This window comes from Ovis canadensis, chromosome 2 (assembly GCF_042477335.2).
Source record: "Ovis canadensis isolate MfBH-ARS-UI-01 breed Bighorn chromosome 2, ARS-UI_OviCan_v2, whole genome shotgun sequence".
NCBI lineage: Eukaryota > Metazoa > Chordata > Mammalia > Artiodactyla > Bovidae > Ovis > Ovis canadensis.
The window spans coordinates 198,256,607-198,279,792 of NC_091246.1; the positions used below are offsets into that span (position 1 = coordinate 198,256,607).

Below are 23,186 nucleotides of genomic sequence, written 5' to 3' on the forward strand. Positions count from 1 at the left end.
AGAAAATGAAATGAATATTTCATTTATGATGGGTCATCTGGTGAGGAATTTTTTCTAATTTTTTCATTAAAAAATCAAACAGCTAAATCTAACCTCTTGTAAAGATACTAACCAAGAAGATACTAACCTCTTAGATTTATCAAATATTCTTTCAATCAAGGTTCCTTGTAACAAGTGGACAGAATTTACAAGTCAATAGCCTCTAAGACAGTTTTGCTAACCAAGTGAGTTGATTTGGTCATGTACTTTGCAAAGATAGATGCTCTTGTAATGTTCTACTTGTCCCTAGATCTGGCACTGCTACTACTCTAATATCTCCACAACTCAGCAACAAGGAATCAAAAGTTTCTGTCTGGAATTTGAGAACCTCTCAGAAGAGTCCAAGAGACCCCAGAAGTTTTACATAAAGCCTGGATCTGGGTTAATTCAAGCCAAAATGTTAATTAGTATTAATGACTTTATGTGCTGTTGTTGGACAATAAAGAATCTAGCTGGCCTTTGTCCTTGGTTTGTGGGAGGTAGCCTTTAAATCTTATCTGAGTGATAAGAGTGTCTTTGCTACTTAGGGTGGACTTATTGCTGACTTTAGAATGAGATGATTCAGGATAGGGGCTGGCCAGTCAGAAAGACAAACCACATGTTTAGAGGGTTGGGACTCTGGGCCATATGAGATCAGCCTGGCCTCCAGAGAGGGCAGATGGAGACTGAGTTCAATCATGTCAGCAACATGCCTACATAAGGAAACCCCAAAACACTCTAGACTCTGAGGCTTGGGTGAACTTCCTGGTTAGTGATACATATCAATGTACCAGGACGGCTCATCCTGAGGACACAGAAGCTTCAAGTTGGGCTTTTCCTTATGTGTCTCTCCATTTGGCTGCTTGCTAAGTCATTTCAGTTGTGTCCGACTTTATACGAGCCCATGGACTAGCCCGCCATGCTCCTCTGTCCTTGGGATTTTCCAGGCCAGGACACTGGAGTGGATTGCCATGCCCTCCTCAAGGGGATCATCCCAACCCAGATATCAAACCCACCTCTCTTATGTCTCCTGCATTGGCAGGCAGGTTCTTTACCACTAGCACCACCTGGGCAGCCCGCTATTGGTAATAAAACTGTAATCGTAAGTATAGCACTTTTCTGAGTTTTGTAAACTTTTCTAGTGGATTATCAAAGCTCAGGTGGTAATGGAAACCCCCATATTTGTAGTTAATTGGTCAGATGTGAGGGTGACCTGGCAGCCTCGCCTCCTCCCTGCACACAAAGTCCCCCTCCCCCACCACTGTCTGAAGCAAGAGTAACGAAGGACAGTGCCCTAACCTGTGAAGTGCGCAGTAACTCTGGGCAGTTAGCATCAGGACTGCATTGTAGTTGTGCCTCCAACTAAGTTACATTCACATTATAGGGTTCTGGAGAGACAAAATATCCTAACCCAAATTGGTGACTAATTGTGTGAAGAGGAGTATTGGTGACACAGGGTAGCTGGTTGGGGTTTACAGGTGAGGTAATAATGTTGAAAATTGAGCCTCTTTACATTGGTGCCAAATCAAATCTCAGAGACAGAATTATGGATGAAGTAGAAAAAATAGCTTTATTGCTTTGCTAGGCAAAAGTGAATACAGTGGGCTTCTGCTCTTAAGACTGTAGTCTCCTAATCCAAGGATTTGGTGATGATGCCAAAAGCTCAGCTTCTCTGTTCAGTAAAGCTCAGTTCAGTTGCTCTGTCGTGTCTGACTCTTTGCCACCCACTGGACTGCAGCATGCCAGGCCTCCCTGTCCATCATCAACTCCCGGAGTTTACTCAAATTCATGTCCATTGAGTCAGTGATGCCATCCAAACATCTCATCCTCTGTCATCCCCTTCTCTTCCCACCTTCAATCTTTCCCAGCATCAGAGTCTTTCAAATTAGTCAGCTTTTCCCATCAGGTGGCCAAATATTGGAGTTTCAGCTTCAATATCAGTTCTTCCAATGAATATTCAGGACTGGTTTCCTTTAGGGTGGACTCGTTGGGTCTCCTTGAAGTCCAAGGGACTCTCAAGAGTCTTCTCCAACACCAGTTCAAAACCATTAATTCTTTGGTGCTCAGCTTTCTTTATAGTCCAACTCTCACATCCATACATGACCACTGGAAAAACCATAGCTTTGACCTTTGTTGGCAAATTAATGTCTGTGCTTTTTAATATGCTTTCTAGGTTGGTCATAACATTTCTTCCAAGGAGTAACTGTCTTTTAATTTCATGGATGCAGTCACCATCTGCAGTGATTTTGGAGCCCAAAAAAACAAAGTCTGTCACTGTTGCCACTGTTTCTCCATCTATTTGCCATGAAGTGATGGGGAATGGATGCCATGATGTTTGTTTTCTGAATGTTGAGCTTTAAGCCAACTTTTTCACTCTCCTCTTTCACTTTCATCAAGAAGCTCTTTAGTTCTTCTTCACTTTCTGCCATAAGGGTGGTGTCATCTGCATATCTGAGGTTCTTGATATTTCTCCCAGCAATCTTGAATCCAGCTTGTGTTTCTTCCAGTCCAGCATTTTTCATGATGTACTCTGCATATAAGTTAAATAAGCATGGTGACAATACACAGCCTTGACGTACTTCTTTTCCTATTTGGAACCAGTCTGTTGTTCCATGTCCAGTTCTAACTGTTACTTCCTTTCCCGCATACAGATTTCTCAGGAGGCAGGTGGCCTGGTATTCCCATCTCTTTCAGAATTTTCCACAGTTTATTGTGATCCACACAGTCAAAGGCTTTCGCATAGTCAATAAAGAAGAAATAGATGTTTTACTGGAACTCTTTTGCTTTTTATGGGTAATGGCAATTTGATCTCTGGTTCCTCTGCCTTTTCTAAAACCAGCTTGAACATCTGGAAGTTCATGGTTCACGTATTGGTGAAGCCTGGCTTGGAGAATTTTGAGCATTATTTACTAGCATGTGAGATGAGTGCAATTGTGCAGTAGTTTGAGCATTCTTTGGCATTGCCTTTCTTTGGGACTAGAATGAAAATTGAGCTTTTCCAGTCCTGTGACCACTGCTGAGTTTTCCAAATTTGCTGACATATTGAGTGCAGCACTTTCACAGCATCATCCTTTAGGTTTTGAAATAGCTCAACTGGATTCTATCACCTCCACTAGCTTTGTTCATAGTGATGCTTTCTAAGGCCCACTTGACTTCACATTCCAGGATGTCTGGATCTAAGTGACTGATCACACCACCGTGATTATCTTGGTCATGAAGATGTTTGTTGTATAGTTCTTCTGTGCATTCTTGCCACCTTTTCTTAATATCTTCTGCTTCTGTTAGGTCCATGCCATTTCTGTCATTTATTAAGTCCATCTTTGCATTAAATATTCCCTTGGTGTCTCTAATTTTCTTGATGAGATCTCTAGTCTTTCCCATTCTATTGTTTTCCTCTATTTCTTTGCATTGATTGCTGAGGCTTTCTAATCTCTTCCTTGCTATTCTTGGAACTCTACATTCAAATGGGTATATCTTTCCTTTCCTCCTTCACTTTTTGCTTCTCTTCTTTTCACAGCTATTTTTAAGGCCTCCTCAGATGACCATTTTGCTTTTTTGCATTTCTTTTTCTTGGAGATGGTCTTGATCCCTGTCTCCTGCACAATGTTGCGAACCTCTGTCCATAGTTCATCAGGCACTCTGTCTATCAGATCTAGTCCCTTAAATCTATTTCTCACTTCCACTGTATAATCGTTAGGGATTTGATTTACATCATACCTGAATAGCCTAACGGTTTTCCCTACTTTCTTAAATTGAAGTCTGAATTTGGCAATAAAGAGTTCATGATCTGAGCCACAGTCAGCTCCTGGTCTTGTTTTTGTTGACTGTATAGAGCTTCTCCATCTTTGGCTGCAAAGAATATAATCAATCTGATTTTGGTGTTGACCATCTGGTGATGTCCATATGTTGAGTCTTCTCTTGTGTTGTTGGAAGAGGGTGTTTTCTATGACCAGTGCGTTCTCTTGACAAAACTTTACTAGCCTTTGCCCTGCTTCATTCTGTACTCCAAGGCCAAATTTGCCTGTTACTCCAGGTCTTTCTTAACTTCGTGCTTTTGCATTCCAGTCCCCTATAATGAAAAAGACATCTTTTTTGGGTGTTAGTTCTAGAAGGTCTTGTAGGTTTCACAGAACCGTTCAGCTTCTTCAGCATTACTGGTCAGGGCATAGATAGACTTGAATTACCATGATATTGAATGGTTTGCCTTGGAACCAAACAGAGATCATTCTGTCGTTTTGAGTTTGTACCCAAGTACTGCATTTCAGATTCTTGTTGACTATGACGGCTACTCCTTTTCCTCTAAGGGATTCTTGCCCACAGTAGTAGATATAATGGTCATCTGAGTGAAATTCACCCATTCGAGCTTCTCTCTACTCAGTGCCAAATCAAATTTCAGAGACAGAGTTTTGGGTGAAGTAGTAAAGGGTAGCTTTATTACTATGCCAGGCAAAGGGGTCACAGTAGGCTAATGCCTGAAAATCATATGTCTCCACTTGGGGATGATGGTGAGAATCTTCATAGTAATTGTTCAAAGAGGGTGTGTTCAATTCATGAACATTCTTCTGATGGGTTGGTGGTGAGAAGTAGGAGTCAGCATCATTAACCTTCAGGTCCAACTGGTCTGAGGTCTACCGCTTGTGGGCAGCATGTCATCATTAGCCATTAAATTTTCCCATCTGGAGGGGGTTTCAGTACCTGCAAAACAGCTCAAAGATATTAATATATGTATCCATGACAGGGAAAAAGGACCTTGCCCCAAAGCTGCTTTTAACTGTTTCCCCCTGGTCTCATATAACCTCTGTTCCCTAATTAACAACTACTTGAATTACCCAAGGAATTCAAGGAAGGTCATGGAGAATGAATGAGGCTGTTTCATATAATCAAGGAAATAGGGGACACAGAAAGGCCTTCTGCTCAGGAGCCCTAAAGTGTCCTGCATGATATCAGTGAGAAGTTTTATAGCAATAGTTCAAGGCAGGATTGCTAGTAAGGATCAGTAAGTATGCAGGGCCTGCACTCCTTTAATCTGGTCTCAGGTGGTCTCCTGGTGAGCTTCTCAGAGCTTATCAAACAGTAGTCTTCTCTGGAATGAAGAATGTTAACATCTTCCACTTGTTAGGAGCTTTAGTTCTATGTTATTGTTGTTCAGTTGCTCAGTCATGTCTGACTCTTTGCAACCCCGTGGACTACAGCACGTCAGGCTTCCTCATCCTCCACCATCCCCTGGAGCTTGCTCAAAATCATGTCTATTGAGTTGGTGATGACAACCAACCATCTCATCCTCTGTTGTTCCCATTTCCTCCTGACTTCAATGTTTCCCAGCATCAGGGTCTTTCCCATAAGTCAACTCTTCGCATCAGGTGTCCAAAGTATTGGAGATTCCACTTCAGTATCAGTCCTTCCAATGAATGTTCTGGGTTGATTTACTTTAGGATTGACTGCCTTGATCTCCTTGCAGTCCAAGGGGCTCTCAAGAGTCTTCTCCAAAACCACAGGACAAAAGCATCAATCCTTTGGCCCTCAGCCTTCTTTATGGTCCAACTCTCAAATCCATATATGACTACTGGAAAAACTAAAGCTTTGACTAGATGGACCTTTAAAGCAAAATAATGTCTCTGCTTTTTAATATGCTGTCTAGGTTGATCATACCTTTTCTTCCAAGGAACAAATGTCTTTTAATTTCATGGCTGCAGTCACCATCTGCACTGAGTTTGGAGCCCCTCAAAATAAAGTCTCTCACTGCTTCCATTGTTTCCCATCTATTTGCCATGAAGTGATGTGACCAGATGCCATGATCATAGTTTTCTGAATGTTGACTTTTAAGTCAATATTTTCACTCTCCTCTTTCACCTTCATCAAGAAGCTCTATAGTTCCTCTTCACTTTCTGCCATAAGGATGGTGTCATCTGCATATCTGAGGTTATTGATATTTCTCCCAGCAATCTTGATTCCAGCTTGTGCTTCATCCAGCCCAGTATTTTGCATGATGTACTCTGTATATAAGTTAAATAAGCAGGGTGACAATACACAGCCTTGATGCATTCCTTTCACAAATTTGAACCAGTCTGTGGTTCAATGTTTGGTTATAACTGTTGCTTCTTAACCTGCATACAGGTTTCTCAGGAGGCAAGAAATGTAGTCTGATATTCCTATCTCTTGAAGAATTTTCCTCAGTTTGTAGTGATTCACATAAAGGCTTTGGTGTAGTCAATGAAACAGATATAGATGTTTCTCTGGAATTCTCTTGTTTTTTCTATGGGCCATGGATATTGGCAATTTGATCTCTGGTTTCTCTGCCTTTTCCAAATGCAGCTTGAGTATCTGAAAGTTCTCTGTTCATGTACAGTTAAAGGCTAGCTTGGAGAATTTTGAGCATGACCTTGCTAGCATGTGAAATGAGTGCAATTGCGAGGTAGTTTGAACATTCTTTGGCATTGCCCTTCTTTGGGATTGGAATGAAAACTGACCTTTTCCAGTCTTGTGGCCACTGCTGAGTTTTCCATATTTGCTAGCATACTGAATGCAAAACTTTCACAGCATCTTCTCTTAGAATTTGAAGTAGTTCAACTGGAATTCCATCACCTCTGCTAGCTTTGTTCATAGTGATGCTTCCTAAGGCCCACTTGACTTCGCACTCTAAGATGTCTGGCTCTAGGTGACTGATCACACCATCATGATGATATGGGTCATGAAGATGTTTGTTGTATATTTCTTCTGTGTATTCTTGCCACTTCTTCTTAATATCTTCTGCTTCTATTAGATCCGTACCATTTCTGTCCTTTATTGTACCCATCTTTGCATGAAATGTTCCTTTGGTACCTCTAATTTTCTTGAAGTGATCTCTAGTCTTTTCCATTCTATTGTTCTCCTTATTCTTTGCATTGTTCACTTAAGAAGACTCTTCTATCTCTTTGCTATTCTTTGGAACTCTGCATTCAGTAGGTATATCACTGCAGATGGTGATTGCAGCCATGAAATTAAAAGACGCTTACTCCTTGGAAGAAAAGTTATGACCAACCTAGATAGCATATTCAAAAGCAGAGACATTACTTTGCCGACTAAGGTCCATCTAGTCAAAGCTATGGTTTTTCCAGTAGTCATGTATGGATATGAGAGTTGGACTGTGAAGAAGGCTGAGCACCAAAGAATTGATGCTTTTGAACTGTGGTGTTGGAGAAGACTCTTGGACTGCAAGGAGATCCAACCAGTCTATTCTGAAGGAGATCAGCCTTGGGATTTCTTTGGAAGGAATGATGCTAAAGCTGAAGCTCCAGTACTTTGGCCACCTCATGCGAAGAGTTGACTCATTGGAAAAACTTTGATGCTGGGAGGGATTGGGGGCAGGAGGAGAAGGGGACGACCAAGGATGAGATGGCTGGATGGCATCACTGACTCAATGGATGTGAGTCTGAGTGAATTCCAGGAGTTGGTGATGGATAGGGAGGCCTGGCGTACTGCGATTCATGGGGTCGCAAAGAGTTGGACAAGACTGAGCAACTGAACTGAACTGATGTTTCCTTTTCTCCTTTCCTTTCACTTCTTTTCTCAGCAATTTGTAAGGCCTCCTCAGACAACCATTTTGCCATTTTCCATTTCTATTTCTTGGGGATGATTTTGGTCACTGCCATCAGTACAATGTTATGAACCTCTGTCCATAATTCTTCAGGCACTCTGTCTACCAGTTCTAATCCCTTGAATCTATTTGTCACATCCACTGTATAATTGTAAAGGATTTGATTTAGATCACACCTGAATGGCCTAGTGGTTTTTCCTACTTTCTTAAATTGAAGTCTGAATTTGGTAATAAAGAGTTCATGATCTGAGCCACACTAAGCTCCTGGTTTTGTTTTTGCTGACTGTATAGAGCTTCTCCATCTTTGGCTGCAAAGAATATAATCAATCTGATTTCAGTACTGATCATCTTGTGATGTCCATGTGTAGAGTCATCTCTCGTGTTGTTGGAAGAGGATGTTTGCTAAGACCAGTGCACTCTCTTGGCAAAACTTGGTTAGCCTTTGCCCTGCTTCATTTTGTACTCCAAGGCCAAACTTGCCTGTTACTCCATGTATCTCTTGACTTCCTACTTTTGCATTCCAATCTGCTATAATGAAAAGGACTTCTTTTTTTTTGTTTGTTTATTTTGGTGTTAGTTCTAGAAAGTCTTGTAGTTCTTCATAGAACCATTCAGCTTCAGCTTTTTTGGCTTTAGTGGTTGGGGCATAGACTTGGATTACTGTGATATTGAATGGCTTGCCTTGGAAACGAACAGAGATCATTGTGTCACTTTTGAGACTGCACCCAAGTACTGCATTTTGGACTCATGTTGACTATGATGGTTATTCCATTTCTTCTAAGGGATTCTTGCCCACAGTAGTAGATATAATGGCCATCTAAATTAAATTCACCCATTCGGGACCATTTTAGTTCACTAATTCCTAAAATGTCAATGTTCACTCTTGGCATCTCCTGTTTGACTACTTCCAATTTGCCTTGATTCATGGACCTAACATTCCAGGCTCCTGTGCAATATTGTTCTTTACAGCATCAGACTTCACTTTCACCACTAGAACATCCACAACTGAGTGTTTTTATTTTTGCTTTGGCTTAGCCTTTTCATTCCTTCTGGAGCTATTTCGCTGCTTTCTCCGGTAGCATATTGGGTACCTACTGATTTGGGGAGTTCATTTTTAGTGTCATATCTTTTTGTCTTTTCATACTGTTCAGAGGATTCTTAAGGCAAGAATACTGAAGTGGTTTGCCATTCCCCTCTACTTCCCCTCTCCACTGGACCACATTTTGTCAGAACTGTCCACCATGACCCGTCTGTCTTGGGTGGCCCTACACAGCACGGCTCATAGTTTCACTGACGTAAACAAGGCTGTGATCCATGTGATCAGTTTGGTTAGTTTTATGTTATTGTGGTTTTCATTCTGTCTCCCTTCTGATGGATGCGGTTAAGAGGCTTGTGGAAGCTTCTTGATGGGAAGGACTGGCTTTGGGGAAAACTGGGTCTTGCTCTGGTGGGCAAGGCCAATGCTCAGGAAATCTTTAATCCAATTCTTGCTGATGGCTGGGGCTGTGTTCCAGTTGGGTATTGGCAACTTCTTCCAAAGGACTTATGCTAACATGCTGCACCTCCCAGGAGTCAGTGTCCCACTACTGTCAACCCATGCCTCCACTGGGGACTCCCAAACACAGGCAACTCTGGCTCAGTCTATTGTGGGGTCACTGCTCCTTCCTGGTGTGCACAAGGTTTTGTTTTTCCCCTCTAAAACTGTTTCCCTAGTTCTGTGGAAGTTCTATAATCAAATCCCACTGGACTTCAAAGTCAAATTCCTTGGGGGTTCTCAGTCCCTTTGCCAGATTCCCTGGTTTAAAAATCTTTCATAGGCCCTAGAACTTTCACAACAGTGAGAGAACTTCTTTGGTTTAATTGTTCTCCAGTTTGTGGGTTGCCCGCTCAGTGGCTCTGTGGTGGGGCTAATGGTGATCTCCTCCAAGAGGACTTATGCCACATGCTGTGACTTCCAGAACTGCTACTGCCTTGAGAACCCCTTCAGTAGGCCACTGTTGACCCATGCCTCTGTAGGAGACACTCAAACACTCAAAGGCAGATCTGGCTCAGTCTCCTGTGGAGATCACTGCTCCTTTCCCTGGGTCTTGGTGCACATAAGGTTTTGCTTGTGTCCTTCAAGCATCTCTAGCAGGTATGAGGTTTGACTTTAAAAGCAATTCTGCCCCTCCTACCAAGAGCTCAAATATATTGTTCTGTGAGGGGGTACCAGCACGCTGCCCCAAGGCTTCACTACTGTTTCTTGAATGCTCTTCCTTTGTCTCTGCATTACTCCCTTTCCCTGATTAGCAACTGTTTGAATCCTTGGGGAATTCAAGATTCAATCTTGCCCTTTGAGACCTAGGTAAGGCAGGGGTATTCCCTACAAGTTAGAAACAGGGTATACAGAAAAACCTCCATGCCCAGGAGCCCCACAGGAGCCTGCTCAGCTTCAGTAGAAAGAATTCTGAGACAGTTTCCAAGATTTTTATCCCCTGGTATCCAGGGGATACAACGCAATGCAACATAACCCTCCCTACTTGAGCAGGATGCAGTACTGTGAATATGGAGGATTTCACTCCTGTTATAGGTAATGATATACACCATTTTGGTTTCAGCCTTGTGAGACCCTGAGTCATGGTGTTGTATTCAGCATATCAGCATATCTGGAAGACCCAGAAGTGGCCACAGGACTGGAAAAGGTCAATACTCATTTCAATTCCTAAGAAAGGTAGTACTAAAGAATGTGCTAACAATCAGACAGTTGCGTTCATCTTCCAGGCCAGTAAAGACATGCTTAAAATCTTGCATACTAGGCTCCAGCATTATGCAAACCAAGAACTTTGAGACATCCAAGCTGGGTTTAGAAAAGAAAGAGGAACCAGAGATCAAACTGCCAAAATTTTCTGAATCATAGAGAAAGCTAGGGAATTCCAGAAAAATATCTACCTCTGTTTCATCTACTACACCAAAACCTTTGAATGTGTGGATCATAACAATCTGTGAAAAGTTCTTAAAGAGATTAGACTACCAGGCCATCTTACCCATCTCCTGAGAAACTTGTATGTGGGTCAAAAAGCAAGTTAGAACCCTGTATGGAACAGGCAAAATGGTTGTCTGAGGAGGCCTTACAAAAGGCTGAGATAAGAAGAGAAGCTAAAGGCAAAGGAGAAAAAGAAAGATATACCCATTTGAATGCAGAATTCCAAAGAATAGCAAGGAGAGATTACAAAGCCTTCCTCAGTGATCAATACAAAGAAATAGAGGAAAACTATAGAATGGGAAAGTCTAGCGATCTATTCAAGAAAATTAGAGATACCAAGGGAACATTTCATGCAAAGATGGGCACAATAAAGGACAGAAATGGTATGGACCTAACAGAAGCAGAAGATATTAAGAAGAGGTGGCAAGAATACACAGAAGAACTATACTCAAAGGATCTTCATGACCCAGATAACCACGATGAAGTGATCACTCACCTAAAGCCATACATCCTAGAATGTGAAGTCAAGTAGGCCTTAGGAAGCATCACTATGAACAAAGCTAGTGGAGGTGATGAAATTTCGGTTGAGCTATCTCAAATCCTAAAATAGGATGCTGTGAAAGTGCTTCACTCAATATGCTAGATAATTTGGAGTACTCAGCAGTGCCCACAGGACTAGAGAAGGTCAATTTTCATTCTAATACCTAAGAAAGGCAATGTAATACAATGTTCAAAGTATCACACAATTGCACTCATCTCACACACTAACAAAGTAAAGCTCAAAATTCTCCAAGCCAGGCTTCAACCCTACATGAACGAGGAACTTCCAGATGTTCAAGTTGCATTTAAAAAAGGCAGAGGAACCAAAGAAAAAATTTCCAATATCCAATGGACCATTGAAGAAGCAAGAGAGTTCCAGTAAAACATCTATTTCTGCTTTATTGACTACACCAAAGCCTTTGACTGTGTGGATCACAACAAACTGTGGAAAATTCTCCAAGAGATGAGAATACCAGAGCACCTGACCTGCCTCCTGAGAAACCTGTATGCAGGTCAAGAAGCAACAGTTAGAACTGGACATGGAACAACAGGCTGGTTCCAAATTGGGAAAGGAGGATATCAAGGCTGTATATTGTCACCATGCTTATTTAATTTATATGCAGGGTACGTCATGTGAAACGCCAGGCTGGAAGAAGCACAAGCTGGAATCAAGGTTGCTGGGAGAAATATAAATAACCTCAGATATGCAAATAACACCACCATTATGGCAGAAAGCGAAGAATTAAAGAGCCTCTTGATGAAGATGAAAGAGGAGAGTGAAAAAGTTGGCTTAAAACTCAACATTCAAAAAATGAAGATCATGGCATCTGGTCCCATCACTTCATGGCAAATAGATGGGAAACAATGGAAACCATGAGAGACTTTATTTTGAGGGGCTCCAAAATCACTGCAGATGGTGACTGTAGCCATGAAATTAAAAGACACTTGCTCCTTGGAAGAAAGGCTATGACCAACCTAGACAACATATTAGAAAGCAGAGACATTACTTTGCCAACAAAAGTCCCTCTAGTCAAAGCTATGGTTTTTCCATAATCATGTATGGATGTAAGAGTTGGACTATAAAAAAAGCTGAGTGCTGAAGAATTGATGCTTTTGAACTGTGGTGTTGGAGAAGACTCTTGAGAGTCCCTTGGACTGCAAGGGGATCCAACCAGTCCATCCTAAAGGAAATAAGTCCTGAATATTCATTGGAAGGACTGATGCTGAAGCTGAAACTCCAATACTTTGGCCACCTGATGTGAAGAACTGACTCTTGGAAAAGACCCTAATGCTGGGAAAGATTGTAGGCGGGAGGAGAAGGGGATGACAGAGGATGAGATGGTTGGATGGCATCACCGACTTGATGGCATGAGTTTGAGCAAGCTCCAGGAGTTAATGATGGGCAGGGAAGCCTGGTGTGCTGTAGTCCATGGGGTCTCAAATGATCAGACATGACTGAGCGACTGAACTGAAACTCAGTGATGGAACAACTGTTTCATTCAAGATTGAGAAAGAAGTCTGACAGGGTTGTGTACTGTCACCCTGTTTGTTTAATCTATGTGCTGAGCACATCATGAGAAATGCTGGGCTGGATGAGTTACAAGCTGGAATCAAGATAGGTGGGAGAAACACCAACAATCTCAGATATGTGAATGGTACCACTCTAATAGCACAAAGTGAAGAGGAACTAAAGAGCTTCTTAATGAGGGTGAAGGAAGAGGTTGAAAGCACCACTTAAAACTAAATAATAAAAAGTCTAAGATCATGATATCCGGTCCCATTACTTCATGACAAGTAGAGGAGTAAAAGGTGGAAATAGTGACAGATTTCCTCTTCTTAGGCTCTAAATTCACTGCAGATGGTGACTAGCCATGTAATCAGAAAATATTTGATTCTTGGCAAGAAAGCTATGACAAGCCTAGACAGTGTGTTGAAAAGCAGAGACATCCATCACTCTGCCAACAAAGGTCTGCCTAGTCAAGGCTATGGTCTTCCCAGTGGTCACATACAGCTGTGAGAGCTGGACCATAAAGAAGGCAGAGCACTGAAGAGTTGATCCCTTTGACCTGTGGTAGTGGAGAAGACTCCTGCCTGTCCCTTGCACAGCAAGGAGTGAAACCAGTCAATCCTAAGAGAAATCAACCCTAATACTCATCAGAAGGACTGATGCTGAAACTGATACTCCAGTATTTTAGTCATCTGATGCTAACAGCTGACTCAATGGAAAAGTCCCTGATGCTGGGAAAGATTGAGGGCAGAAGAAGAGGGCATTAGAGGATGAGATGGCTGAATGGCATCACGGATGCAATAAACATGAACTTGGGCAAACTTTGAGAGATGATGAGGGACAGGGAGGCCTGGTGTGCTGCATTCCACAGAGTCACAAAGAGTCAGACATGACTGGGCAATTGAGCTCAACAACAACAAGTCCCTAAGTAAAGAACCTGGCTCAATCAAGTCTGAATTTCTACCACGAGATGATAGATGACTGCGGTTTTAGGCCACTGAATTTGGGGGCAATTATAAGCAATATAAAAAGCATGCAGGGAAATCTGTACCAGTAGGGAAAGTAGGAGGACACAAACTTTGACCTTGCCAAGGTCAAAGAATATTCAGTTTCACATTCTGTCCTGCAAAGGCAAACCGGGATGTTTCAAATGGATCAGAATGGGGGGAGGCAAGAAACCAGATTCTGAAATAGGCTCAAGGAGCTCATGAGCTGGAGAAAAGATGTTTGGTCTCAGAAGAAGCAGCTTAATTTCTATCTTCAAACACTGAATGAGCTGTCTTGTGTCAGAGGTGTTAGACATGCCCAAATGACCGGAAGCAAAAGATGGATGGTCTCTCAACATAAGGAAGAGAGTTCTAACATCCAAGATGCCTAGAAATGGAAAGGACTACATTTGTTATTTAGACTCCTAATTTATTCCAAGTACACAATGTACAATTGAATTAAATGGGAAACTAGGGAAGGAATCAAGCTAAATTAGTGGAGACTAGAAAACAGACTATAATCATGGGCTGTATTAAAAGCTCCCCCAACCCACAGTCTCTATGATTCTATGTTCAAATGCACCTTCAAAGGATTTAAAGCACACTTTCACAGACTGAAGCTAAGAATGTGGGGGTGATGCTTAAATGTACCTTCAAAGGATTAGTACCACTTTCACAGATTGAACCTAAGAATGTGGGGGTGAATGGAGATGGCATTGAGTCAGGAACAAATTGACACCTGAATCTTTCCCTTCTTGAAAATTTCCCAAAGGAAGAGCATAAACCAAGGAAAAGGGAAAACTCTAGCACACTCAGGGGCTTTAGCCCAAACCTCAGAGTAGAATTCTGCCAGGTGTGACTGGACCTTATATAATACTCTGACTTATGGGAGGATTTCCTGATGGTCTGATACCAAAGCACTCTAAAGACCTACCCTGATCATTTCACCCCCAAAACACAAGTCTGAGTCTTGGGCCTTAACACTTCTGATTTTAGAAAAGACAATTCCTGCCAAGGAAAGGCAGAAAAGAGTAAAGAAGACCAGGTAAGGAACCCAGTGACCAGAGGGAGCTGACCAATGTACATTCCCACCCACAATATAGGAGGGTTCCCTTTTCTCCTGATGTAGTTTTTCCTATTCCTAAGCACTGGGTGCCTTCTCAGTGGGCCCTCTCAATCTGGAAATTCATGTCTTTCAGTTCTAAAATTTCCTACCTGTATCGTTTCTGTCAGTTCCCTATTCTCTCTTCCCCCACATGCAAGCTGGGTGTGGTAAACTCAGAGGTGTAATAAACATTGTAAGCAGGTGGCTTGCATGTTTGCACAGCTTTGAGCCCTACCCAGGGTATAAGGGAAAAGAGTAACTGCTTTTCCTATCCTTGGTTCTAGAAAATAAGGGCTTTCCTTTCCAGAAACATTGCCTAAGTAGAGAAAAGCAGGCAATCCCCTAACCCCCAAAATGTCCAAAGCCAGAGGAAAAGCAATAGGTCTGCAGTACTCAGAATCACCCTCTCATCTGAGCCCATCTGACTACTGCAGTCTGAACTGACCAATTCAGCTGCTATTTCTTCTAGAAAACCTTGATGCCCACCCTCTATATCCCTCTCCCTATAGGATAGAACTCTCTGTGTAGACTTCCCACCTAACTTTTTTTTTAAAATTTTTATTTTATATGGAAGTATAGTCAATTTACAATATGGTGTTAGTTTCAAGTGTACAGCAAAGTGACTCAGATATATGTATATAAATATCTCCATTTTTTTTCAGATTCATTTATCATACCAGTTGTTGCAGAATACTGAGTAGAGTTCCCTGTATTACACAGAAAGTACTTGTTTGTTATCTATTTTATATATGGTAGTGTGTACATGTTTATCCCTCCCACCCAACTTTCATTGCAAATAACTTTCTCCCCTCCATTTTCTCTGTTTTTACTTTCTGAAATTTATATTAGCTAGATGTTAGACCTGGACTTCATGGATTATCTAATTTTATCTTTTCCTGTTTCTCATCTCTATTATTTTTATACTTCTGGCTAGGAGACTTCTGAAAGCCTATCTCCCAACACAGCTATGTAATTTTTAAATTCTTGGTATTATATTTTTAATCTCCAATAACACTTTATTTTCAGACTTTTTTTTTCTACATATAGCTTCTTCTTGTTTGGGGAAAGCAATAGTTTGTCTATTTCATTACGGTGAGTTTCTAAGTTTTTTTCTGCTTCCCACCATGTCCTTTGTACTCTTTTTTTCCTGCAGTTTTTGCTTGCTTTTGTTTGAATTTTTGACATTGTTTTGTCTCTTGTTCACACTTAAAGCACTCCTTAAATGCCTGGTGGCTTTCAGCTGTCCATAGTTCAGCTTGAGGAATTCAAATTGGTTGGAAGCACGACGTGGAAGAGGGAAAGCTTATCAGCTGAGGAGTGACAAGGATGCCACTGGCTTTCTCTTTGTTAAAGAGTAAGGAATTTTGCATCTCTTCAATGCCTACTGCACAAAAGAACTGCTATCTCAGAGATGGCTTCTCTCTCTGTACTTTCATGCACTTCCTATCTATACTCTGCTTACAGTGTCTACTCTGTGATCAGAATAGCTACTGAAGACCCTCTGTTTTGATCAGGCACGAAAACAGTAGCCAGTTTATAAGTGCCATGGAAAAGACATGTGTTCCACAAGCTTCCCACATGGCTGACCACTTCTATGTGGCAAAGTGATTCAGACTCTTTGAACAAGCAACCCAACCCTCTCTCTATGCTGCTGTCTCCTGGCCCTACAAATTTCAGCTTGTTGAACTATTCCATATATGGTAAGTGCTGCCAAGGGAGCTGAGGACAGATCACAAGGCGGCACAGCCATCTCTCTCAGCCATCGCCAATGATGATCAGTGACTCCATCTTCAAAGGAGGATATCAGGGTCCTCACTTTGGTTTGATGCCAAAGCCCTGGTTTGTGCCATTGTAAAAGGAAAGAGTCAATTTTAACTCTTCTATGCTAGATCTGTTTCTTTGGCCACTTTGGTTATTATAGTCACACATAATGGCTTGCCTCAGAGAATCCCGCCCCTCTGTCTGACTGGTAAGCTGAAGTGCCTTTGTTCAGAAATCTGTCTGCCTGTGGATGGCAGGAAGGAAGAAATTAACACAACCCCCTACCTGAGGTTTGCCATTCTAGGAGATACTTGTAAGATTTTACTTTCTTTCCTCACCTCCCCCCATCTCTGATCCATAAAAGAACCTGGCACCCAGACCCCAATAAGATGGTTATTTTGAAACACTAATTTGCCAATTTCTCAGTCAACCAGCTTTCTGAATAAAGTTGTCTTGTGCAGCCAGAAGAACAAGCTTAGACTCAGTAACACCATAACTGGCTTTTACCTTACCCTGTGGAATTTACTTTTGTCCTGTAAAAAGAATGTTGTTTCCAGGGGGATAGGGTGCCAGCATTCCATTTGGAACTGCCAGGCGAGGTAGTAAGGGCACCAGAGGAAAACCCCAGAAGATGCTGCTTCTCCTGCTCAGCTGTCTCCTGCCCACCACCAATGGGAAAAACTGCCTCCAGTGCTGGCAAGAGCTGCCTGCATTAATAGATTATGACCTGCAGATTCTTTGGGGCACTCCAGGGCCACCTGCAGAGCTCTCCCAAAGCCTCCATTCCCTATTTATGGACAATCATTCTTCTCCTGAAAACTCGTACCTTGGTGAGGCCAGCCAGGAGACCCAGGGATCAGGGCTGACCCCTTTACCTGGCCCGGGGTCTTAATCCCCTGACTTTGTCCCAAACCCCATTCTCAGGTCAAGATCATTTGGAGGAAGCAGCAGGAACATTATTCACTCACATAGATAAAGCCATTAAGAAGCTTCGAGATGGTGAGGAAGCCTAGCATCCTAGGGCCCCAGGGCTTGGGTTAACAAAACCTGATCCTCCAAGGCAGTCTCTGAAGACCACTGGCATGTGGTGGGGCAGTGTTGTGAAGGGTGGGATTGGACACAGTATCTATCTGTGTGCTCTATAGAATTTGTGTCTGAAAAAACTGGTTTGAATTCCTAATCTTGAGAAAGTTAGGTTATTGACTTCACCTATAGAACAGACAGCGAAAGCACCCCTTCCCTCTTGCTCCACCCAGATAAACCATCACTTTTGGAAGAGGTTCGTGTCCTGAAGCAGCAATTTTCCAAGCAGCTGGAGGATGTATCTGAGGGTCTGAAGGACAAGGGTGAGAGGTGGGGCTGGCCCCTGTTCATCACCCAGCCCTTCACTTCCCAGAGACCTGATGAGGCAGAGTCCAATCTGCAGCCCTCTTTGGGCCCTTCCCCTGCCCTTACCTGGGGCACCTAGCCACACTTTCTCCCAGCTATGATTCCTGCTCACATCCCAGTCCTTCCCAGCTCTGTCTGCCTCCCCAGCATCTCAGTCTCTCTGCCATTTCACCCTCCTGGGCAGCCTGCAATGAGTCCTGTGGTGAGTATTTTGGGGACCAGGTCTGGGTGAGGGGTGAGGGGCACCTGACTCTCTCTAAGGCTCCTACCCATTCTCTCTCACAGACATCCGCTCCACATTGGAGGTAATCAGTTGCACCACATGCCAGAAACACTTCCTGACCTGCCAAGACCCCGATCTCTGCCCAGGTCAGTGGCAAACCAACCTTCTTGCCCTCCAGCCTCCCTGCCTCCACTCCAGGTCCATTGTCTTTGTCTGGAATGTCTTCGTCCTCTGTCTACCCCTGATCCCTTTGTGCTCCCCTTCCTCCCTGGGGAAGGTAGCACCTCCCAGGGTGTCTGGATTCCACATGTCCAGCTTCAGAGCCAAAGAGCCATCTGCCTCTAGGACGTGCTCTCAGGGGGCTTGTCAGGTCCCTAAAGTCAGCGTGCCTGGGGACATGTCCAAACCCATTTCAACTCCCCCAAATCTACTCTTCCTTCAAGCCCCCTCTCAGCAAACGTCTCACTCAAGTCCTCAACCTCCTAAACCAGGAGTCTCCCTCCCTTACTCAGAGGATGTAGTCACCAGGTCTTGCTAAAGAATTCTTCAACATGTTACCATATGATCCTTCCAAACGCCTCTTCTCAGCTTCACCTCTTACCTGGATTGTGGCAGAATCTCCTAACTGGCCTCCCTGCCTCTCCTGGTCACCTCTCACTCAGCAATTAAAGAACTCTGTCTCTAAAGGAGCCAATCTACCTCTGACACTCCCTGTTATAACTTTCAGTGGCTCCCAGTGGCCCCCAGATAAAGCACACCCACCTGGAGAGGCCTTGCTCGCCTGTACCCTCCCCTATCTTCCCAGACACACAGAGCTGCTGACATGCTGGACAGACAGCTTCATACTTCTGACCTTGAACACTCTGTGTCCTCTGCCTGGAACACAGTTTGGCTCCTTGACCATCTGAACTGAACTACTAGTCTTTCAAAGTCCAGCTCAGAATTCCTGTTTCCTAAGAAGCTTTTCATGACTAGCTCCGAGCTAGTTGACCTGGAGCTCACCGACCCTCCCAGTGATCGGTCAGCCCGTGCCCTGCCCTGCTCTGCTCCCCTGGGACACCACAGAAAACTCTTTGGTTTCTTTCCCTCCTAGAGATCAGGGATCCTGTTCAACTCATCTCTAGATGTAGGTGGGCATACAGTAGGTGCTCAGTGTCTACAAACAGATGACTGAGTGGGTGAATAAAAGAAGGAAAGAACGCAGTCTTCTCTTGGAGCTGAGATAGCCCTGTCTGCTCCCTAATTACTGGCTCTCCCTTTCCCCCTCTCCCCACAGCATGGACTGGGAAGAACTTCATGTGGGCTATGGGCATCGGCTTTGCTCTGCCCCTGGTGATCCTAGCTGGAGGTGGGTGAGTGCCTGCTCCAAGCCCTATGTCCCCAAGGAAGATATGCCTACAGCTTGACTGACCCATCTCCATCTTGTTTCCTGGCCCAGATGTTACATTTTCTGGCTCAAGAAGAAGAAAAAGGAGGAGGAGGAGGAGGAGGAGGAGGAGGAGGAGGCAAAAAAGGTCCTGGGACATCCAGGATCCCCAAGGAGAGAAAGCTGTGTCTGCCTGGGGGTAGAAAGTTTAGAGGCCCCAAGTTTGGTTCCCTGGGCCTGGTTTCCAAAGGAGTGTAGGATCGAGGGCTGGGACTCAGGAGAGCCACCATCAGCCCCCAGTGTGAGCAGACCCATCCAGGGCCAGGCACCCGGGACAGAGCAGGAGCAAAGCCTTCAATCTCCAACTGACCCACAAAGTGCTCCCTGCCCATAGCTGTCTATCATCCCTCTGCAGCACCCACCTCTATCCTTCACCACCCTGCTGCCTGACTGCACAGACTGCCAACAATCCCCCTGGCCTTCTGCTCCTGGTTGGGTTTGGCCAGCTGGAGGTCAGAGGCAGAAGCAGGCCTGCTTCTCCTCTCTTGGCAGGGTCCCAGCTGGCCACCTGTCACCTTCAACTGAACAAAGGTCCCAGCTGCTGTCAGGAAGCTCTCTTACCTCTGGGTTCTGGCAACTCTCCCTCTCCCAACCCCTCCAACCTGGGGTGGTAACAGCTCTGAAGTTCTGAGGCCCAGGAAACTGCATTCACTCTTGAGGTTTCTCTACACCCATGCTTTGTAAATGTCTTTTATTAAAACACCCTCCTCATACTCTGATGCACTGTGCCATCCGCTTCCTGCTGGACCCTGCATGAATACAGCCGGCAGTATGATCCTCCCCACATGGGCCCACAAAGACTGTCCCACATCCTCAACCTCTTCCCACCAGCCCAACACCCTTCCCTTTCAGGAAGATCTCTCTCCTAGTCCCAGAAGTGGTAACTCCACAGAATCACACTCGCCTCTCCTGATTTCAACACCAGAGCTGAGGGCAGCAATGGCCTGGGCCCCTTGAGACGTTCCTGTGTCTGGGTGTGGAAGGCATGAAGTGCAAGTGTTAGTGGCTCAGTCATGTCCGACTCTTTGCGACCCCACGGTCTGTAGCCAGGAGGGTCTTTGGACCATAGGTGCGGAAGAGAAGAGGTAAGAGGCCTGTTGGAGGCCCCAGCAAAGGCAGGGACTAGCAGAACCCCCCACCCTGAGAAAACAGGTTCCAAGTCACATCAGTAGCAGACCTCACCTGGGAACACCCAAGTTGCCAGAGGATCATAGGTGCTGCCAGCAGTGAACTTTACCAGTTCTGCCTGCCAGAGGATTTGCCTCGTCCTCTTCCATCTTCCTCCAGATCCCTTTCCTTCTCAGCCCTCAAGGCTGCTGGGTTAAATGGAAATCCTGTGACCCTGACAGCTCTGCCCTTTCCCCTCAACCCTGTGCCCCTTCCCACTCATCCCGCAGCCTCTCAGTTTTGGTTCAGGCTCTCTCTGGAGACTGAATGGGAGGCCACACCCAGATCTAGGACCCTGGTCTGCAGGTTGGCTCCCAGGACTGAAAGGAAGCAGGTCTAAGACCAGAGCTACAGATGGGCAGCCCAGACCCTGGGCTCAAATCCTGACTCTGATGTTGAGGTTCTGGATTCCCCTCTCTGCATCTGTTTTCCCTCTGAGCACAGAGCAGGGGATGCAATGTTCTAGCCAGGCTGGTATGCCCACTGGGTTCATAAATGCCATCCCATATTTGCTCAGACTGTGGGTCCAAAATCAATGCCTTGTCCCCTTCCCCATCTACAGTCCACTGAAATCCTGCTGGCGCCCATGGCCCATTTCCTAAAACAGGGTCTCTTGTCTCCTTTGGTTCTACTGGTGTTGCCTCCTCAGAGCTGGAAGTAGGCTGACTTCAGCATCACTATCCGGCAGTAAGGTACACTCCCTGAGCAGGGCAGGGAGGAGAATGCAAGAGACCAAGGTGAGACATAAACAGAACAGAACGTAAGCAGCAGCCTGGGCGGGAAGCACCATGGCCATGGGCAGCTGTGGGTATCCAGCTGCAGGCATCTCCAGCTCACCACACCAGGAATCCAGGAAGGCCTCCTGGAGGTGGTGTCTTCAACTGTGAGAAGCCAGGGAAGATGGAAGGGAGGGACGAGTGTTTTCACTGAGGATCCAGCAATACAGAGAGGAGGTATAGAAGACCTTGAGAGAGTTCAAGAGCCCCAAAAAATGTGGCTGAAGGGAGAGGCCCAGATAAGAGGCTGGTGAAAGGGAGAATAACAGGGGATCCCAAGCCCATGTGGGTCCAAGCAAGCCTGAGAAAAAAACCCACGTGGGACTCCTGGCACAGTAGGAGGGTAGGGCAGGCTGGGCGAGAGGCAGCAGAGGGTTTTGTCAGAGGCAGACTGAAGTCCCCAGGAGGGAAGAGTCCATAGACGTAAGATGTTGGGAAAAGCATATGATCAGGACCTGCTGCTGCTAAGTCGCTTCAGTCGTGTCCGACTCTGTGCGACCCCATAGACAGCAGCCCACTAGGCTCCTCTGTCCCTGGGATTCTCCAAGCAAGAATACTGGAGTGGGTTGCCATTTCCTTCCCCAATGCATGAAAGTAAAAAGTGAAAGTGAAGTCGCTCAGTCGTGGCCAACTCTTAGCGACCCCATGGACTACAGCCTACCAGTCTCCTCCGTCCGTGGGATTTTCCAGGCAAGAGTACTGGAGTGAGTTGCCATTGCCTTCTCCGAACAGGACCTACTCATAGCCATTCTGAATGACTGGGCAGAGCCCCAGTAACTGTCGTTGGAACTCAGGGGTCTGTGGTTCTCTGCACGTCTATGAAAGCTGGTTGGCACCTAGGACCTAGAAAAAGTCAAACTCCCTTGGCCATGATTTGTTTTCCTATTTGTATTTAAATTGGGACTTAGACTACTACTTCAAATGAATCCAGAGCAACTGTTTTCTGGTGCCTGCAGTAAAAGCAGGAAACTCTGGTATAATTTATATGAAGTAAGAGTTTGTGTGTTTGTATGCATATATCTCTTAACACATTTTTTATTATTTGTGGGCATATTGGCATGAAAACTAGATATACTGCTTTCTGCTAGAGTAGAAACATTAAGGATTTTGGGGTCAGGCAAATGTTGACCAAAATACAGGTTCTGGAGGACTCCTGCTTCTGGCTGTGACAGGCAGCTCAGAGCAGACCAACACTCCCACGAAGGGCAACTATAAATAAAGCATGTCCAAAGACCAGAACAAGACAGGAAGTCTGTTTAGGGCACCAGATGAAGAAGGTCCTCTGTGCCTGAGGTCCCCAAGTGAAGAGAGCTCTCTGCACTGAGCCCATGTCCTGCCATGACTGTCCCTGGGCCTTTCAGGCTCAGCAGATAGGGTTAAGAGGGAGGCTGAGGTGCTGGGCCAAGAATGACTGCCATGTTTGGAGCAGCCAAGAGAATTTCAGCAATACCATGGGACCGCGAATTTAGAAGCTGGAGTTCTAGCTTGCCCACACAGAATGAGAGGTCTCAGAAAGCAGGGGGATGCTTTCAGAAAGCACTGTATTTCTTCCTGCTCCTTCAAGGTGCCTCCCCATTCTTAAGCAGCACAGGCTTAAGATTTCTAAAGACAAAGAAATCAAGCAGAAAGGATCTGAAATGTAATTTATCACAGATTGGAATGCTAGGGAAATAAAAGCTGGCCTTCACAACCCACATAGGAAGACAAACTTTGATAAACACCCCAGGGTATTTTGGTTAGAAAGGCTATAGCT

At 44.6% G+C, this 23,186-nt stretch overlaps 1 protein-coding gene across 1 annotated transcript; it reads left to right on the plus strand.

Moving 5' to 3' along the window:
- Positions 1-17,083: 17,083 nt before the first annotated feature.
- On the plus strand, positions 17,084-19,824 carry TEX51 (testis expressed 51). Its single transcript, XM_069573763.1, has 7 exons — positions 17,084-17,282; positions 17,377-17,451; positions 17,709-17,798; positions 18,026-18,043; positions 18,127-18,210; positions 19,341-19,416; positions 19,503-19,824. Exons 1-7 carry the CDS (start codon positions 17,084-17,086, stop codon positions 19,822-19,824), a joined length of 864 nt encoding a protein of 287 aa, XP_069429864.1.
- The last annotated feature ends 3,362 nt before the right edge of the window (positions 19,825-23,186 follow it).

Excerpts from the sequence above, each read along its gene's own strand:
- TEX51 (XM_069573763.1), top strand. The coding sequence starts at position 17,084 with ATGCTGCTTCTCCTGCTCAGCTGTCTCCTGCCCACCACCAATGGGAAA. Across the intron at positions 17,283-17,376 it reads TCCTGAAAACTCGTACCTTG|GTCAAGATCATTTGGAGGAA; the intron begins GTGAGGCCAGCC and ends CCCCATTCTCAG. Across the intron at positions 19,417-19,502 it reads GTGATCCTAGCTGGAGGTGG|ATGTTACATTTTCTGGCTCA; the intron begins GTGAGTGCCTGC and ends TTCCTGGCCCAG.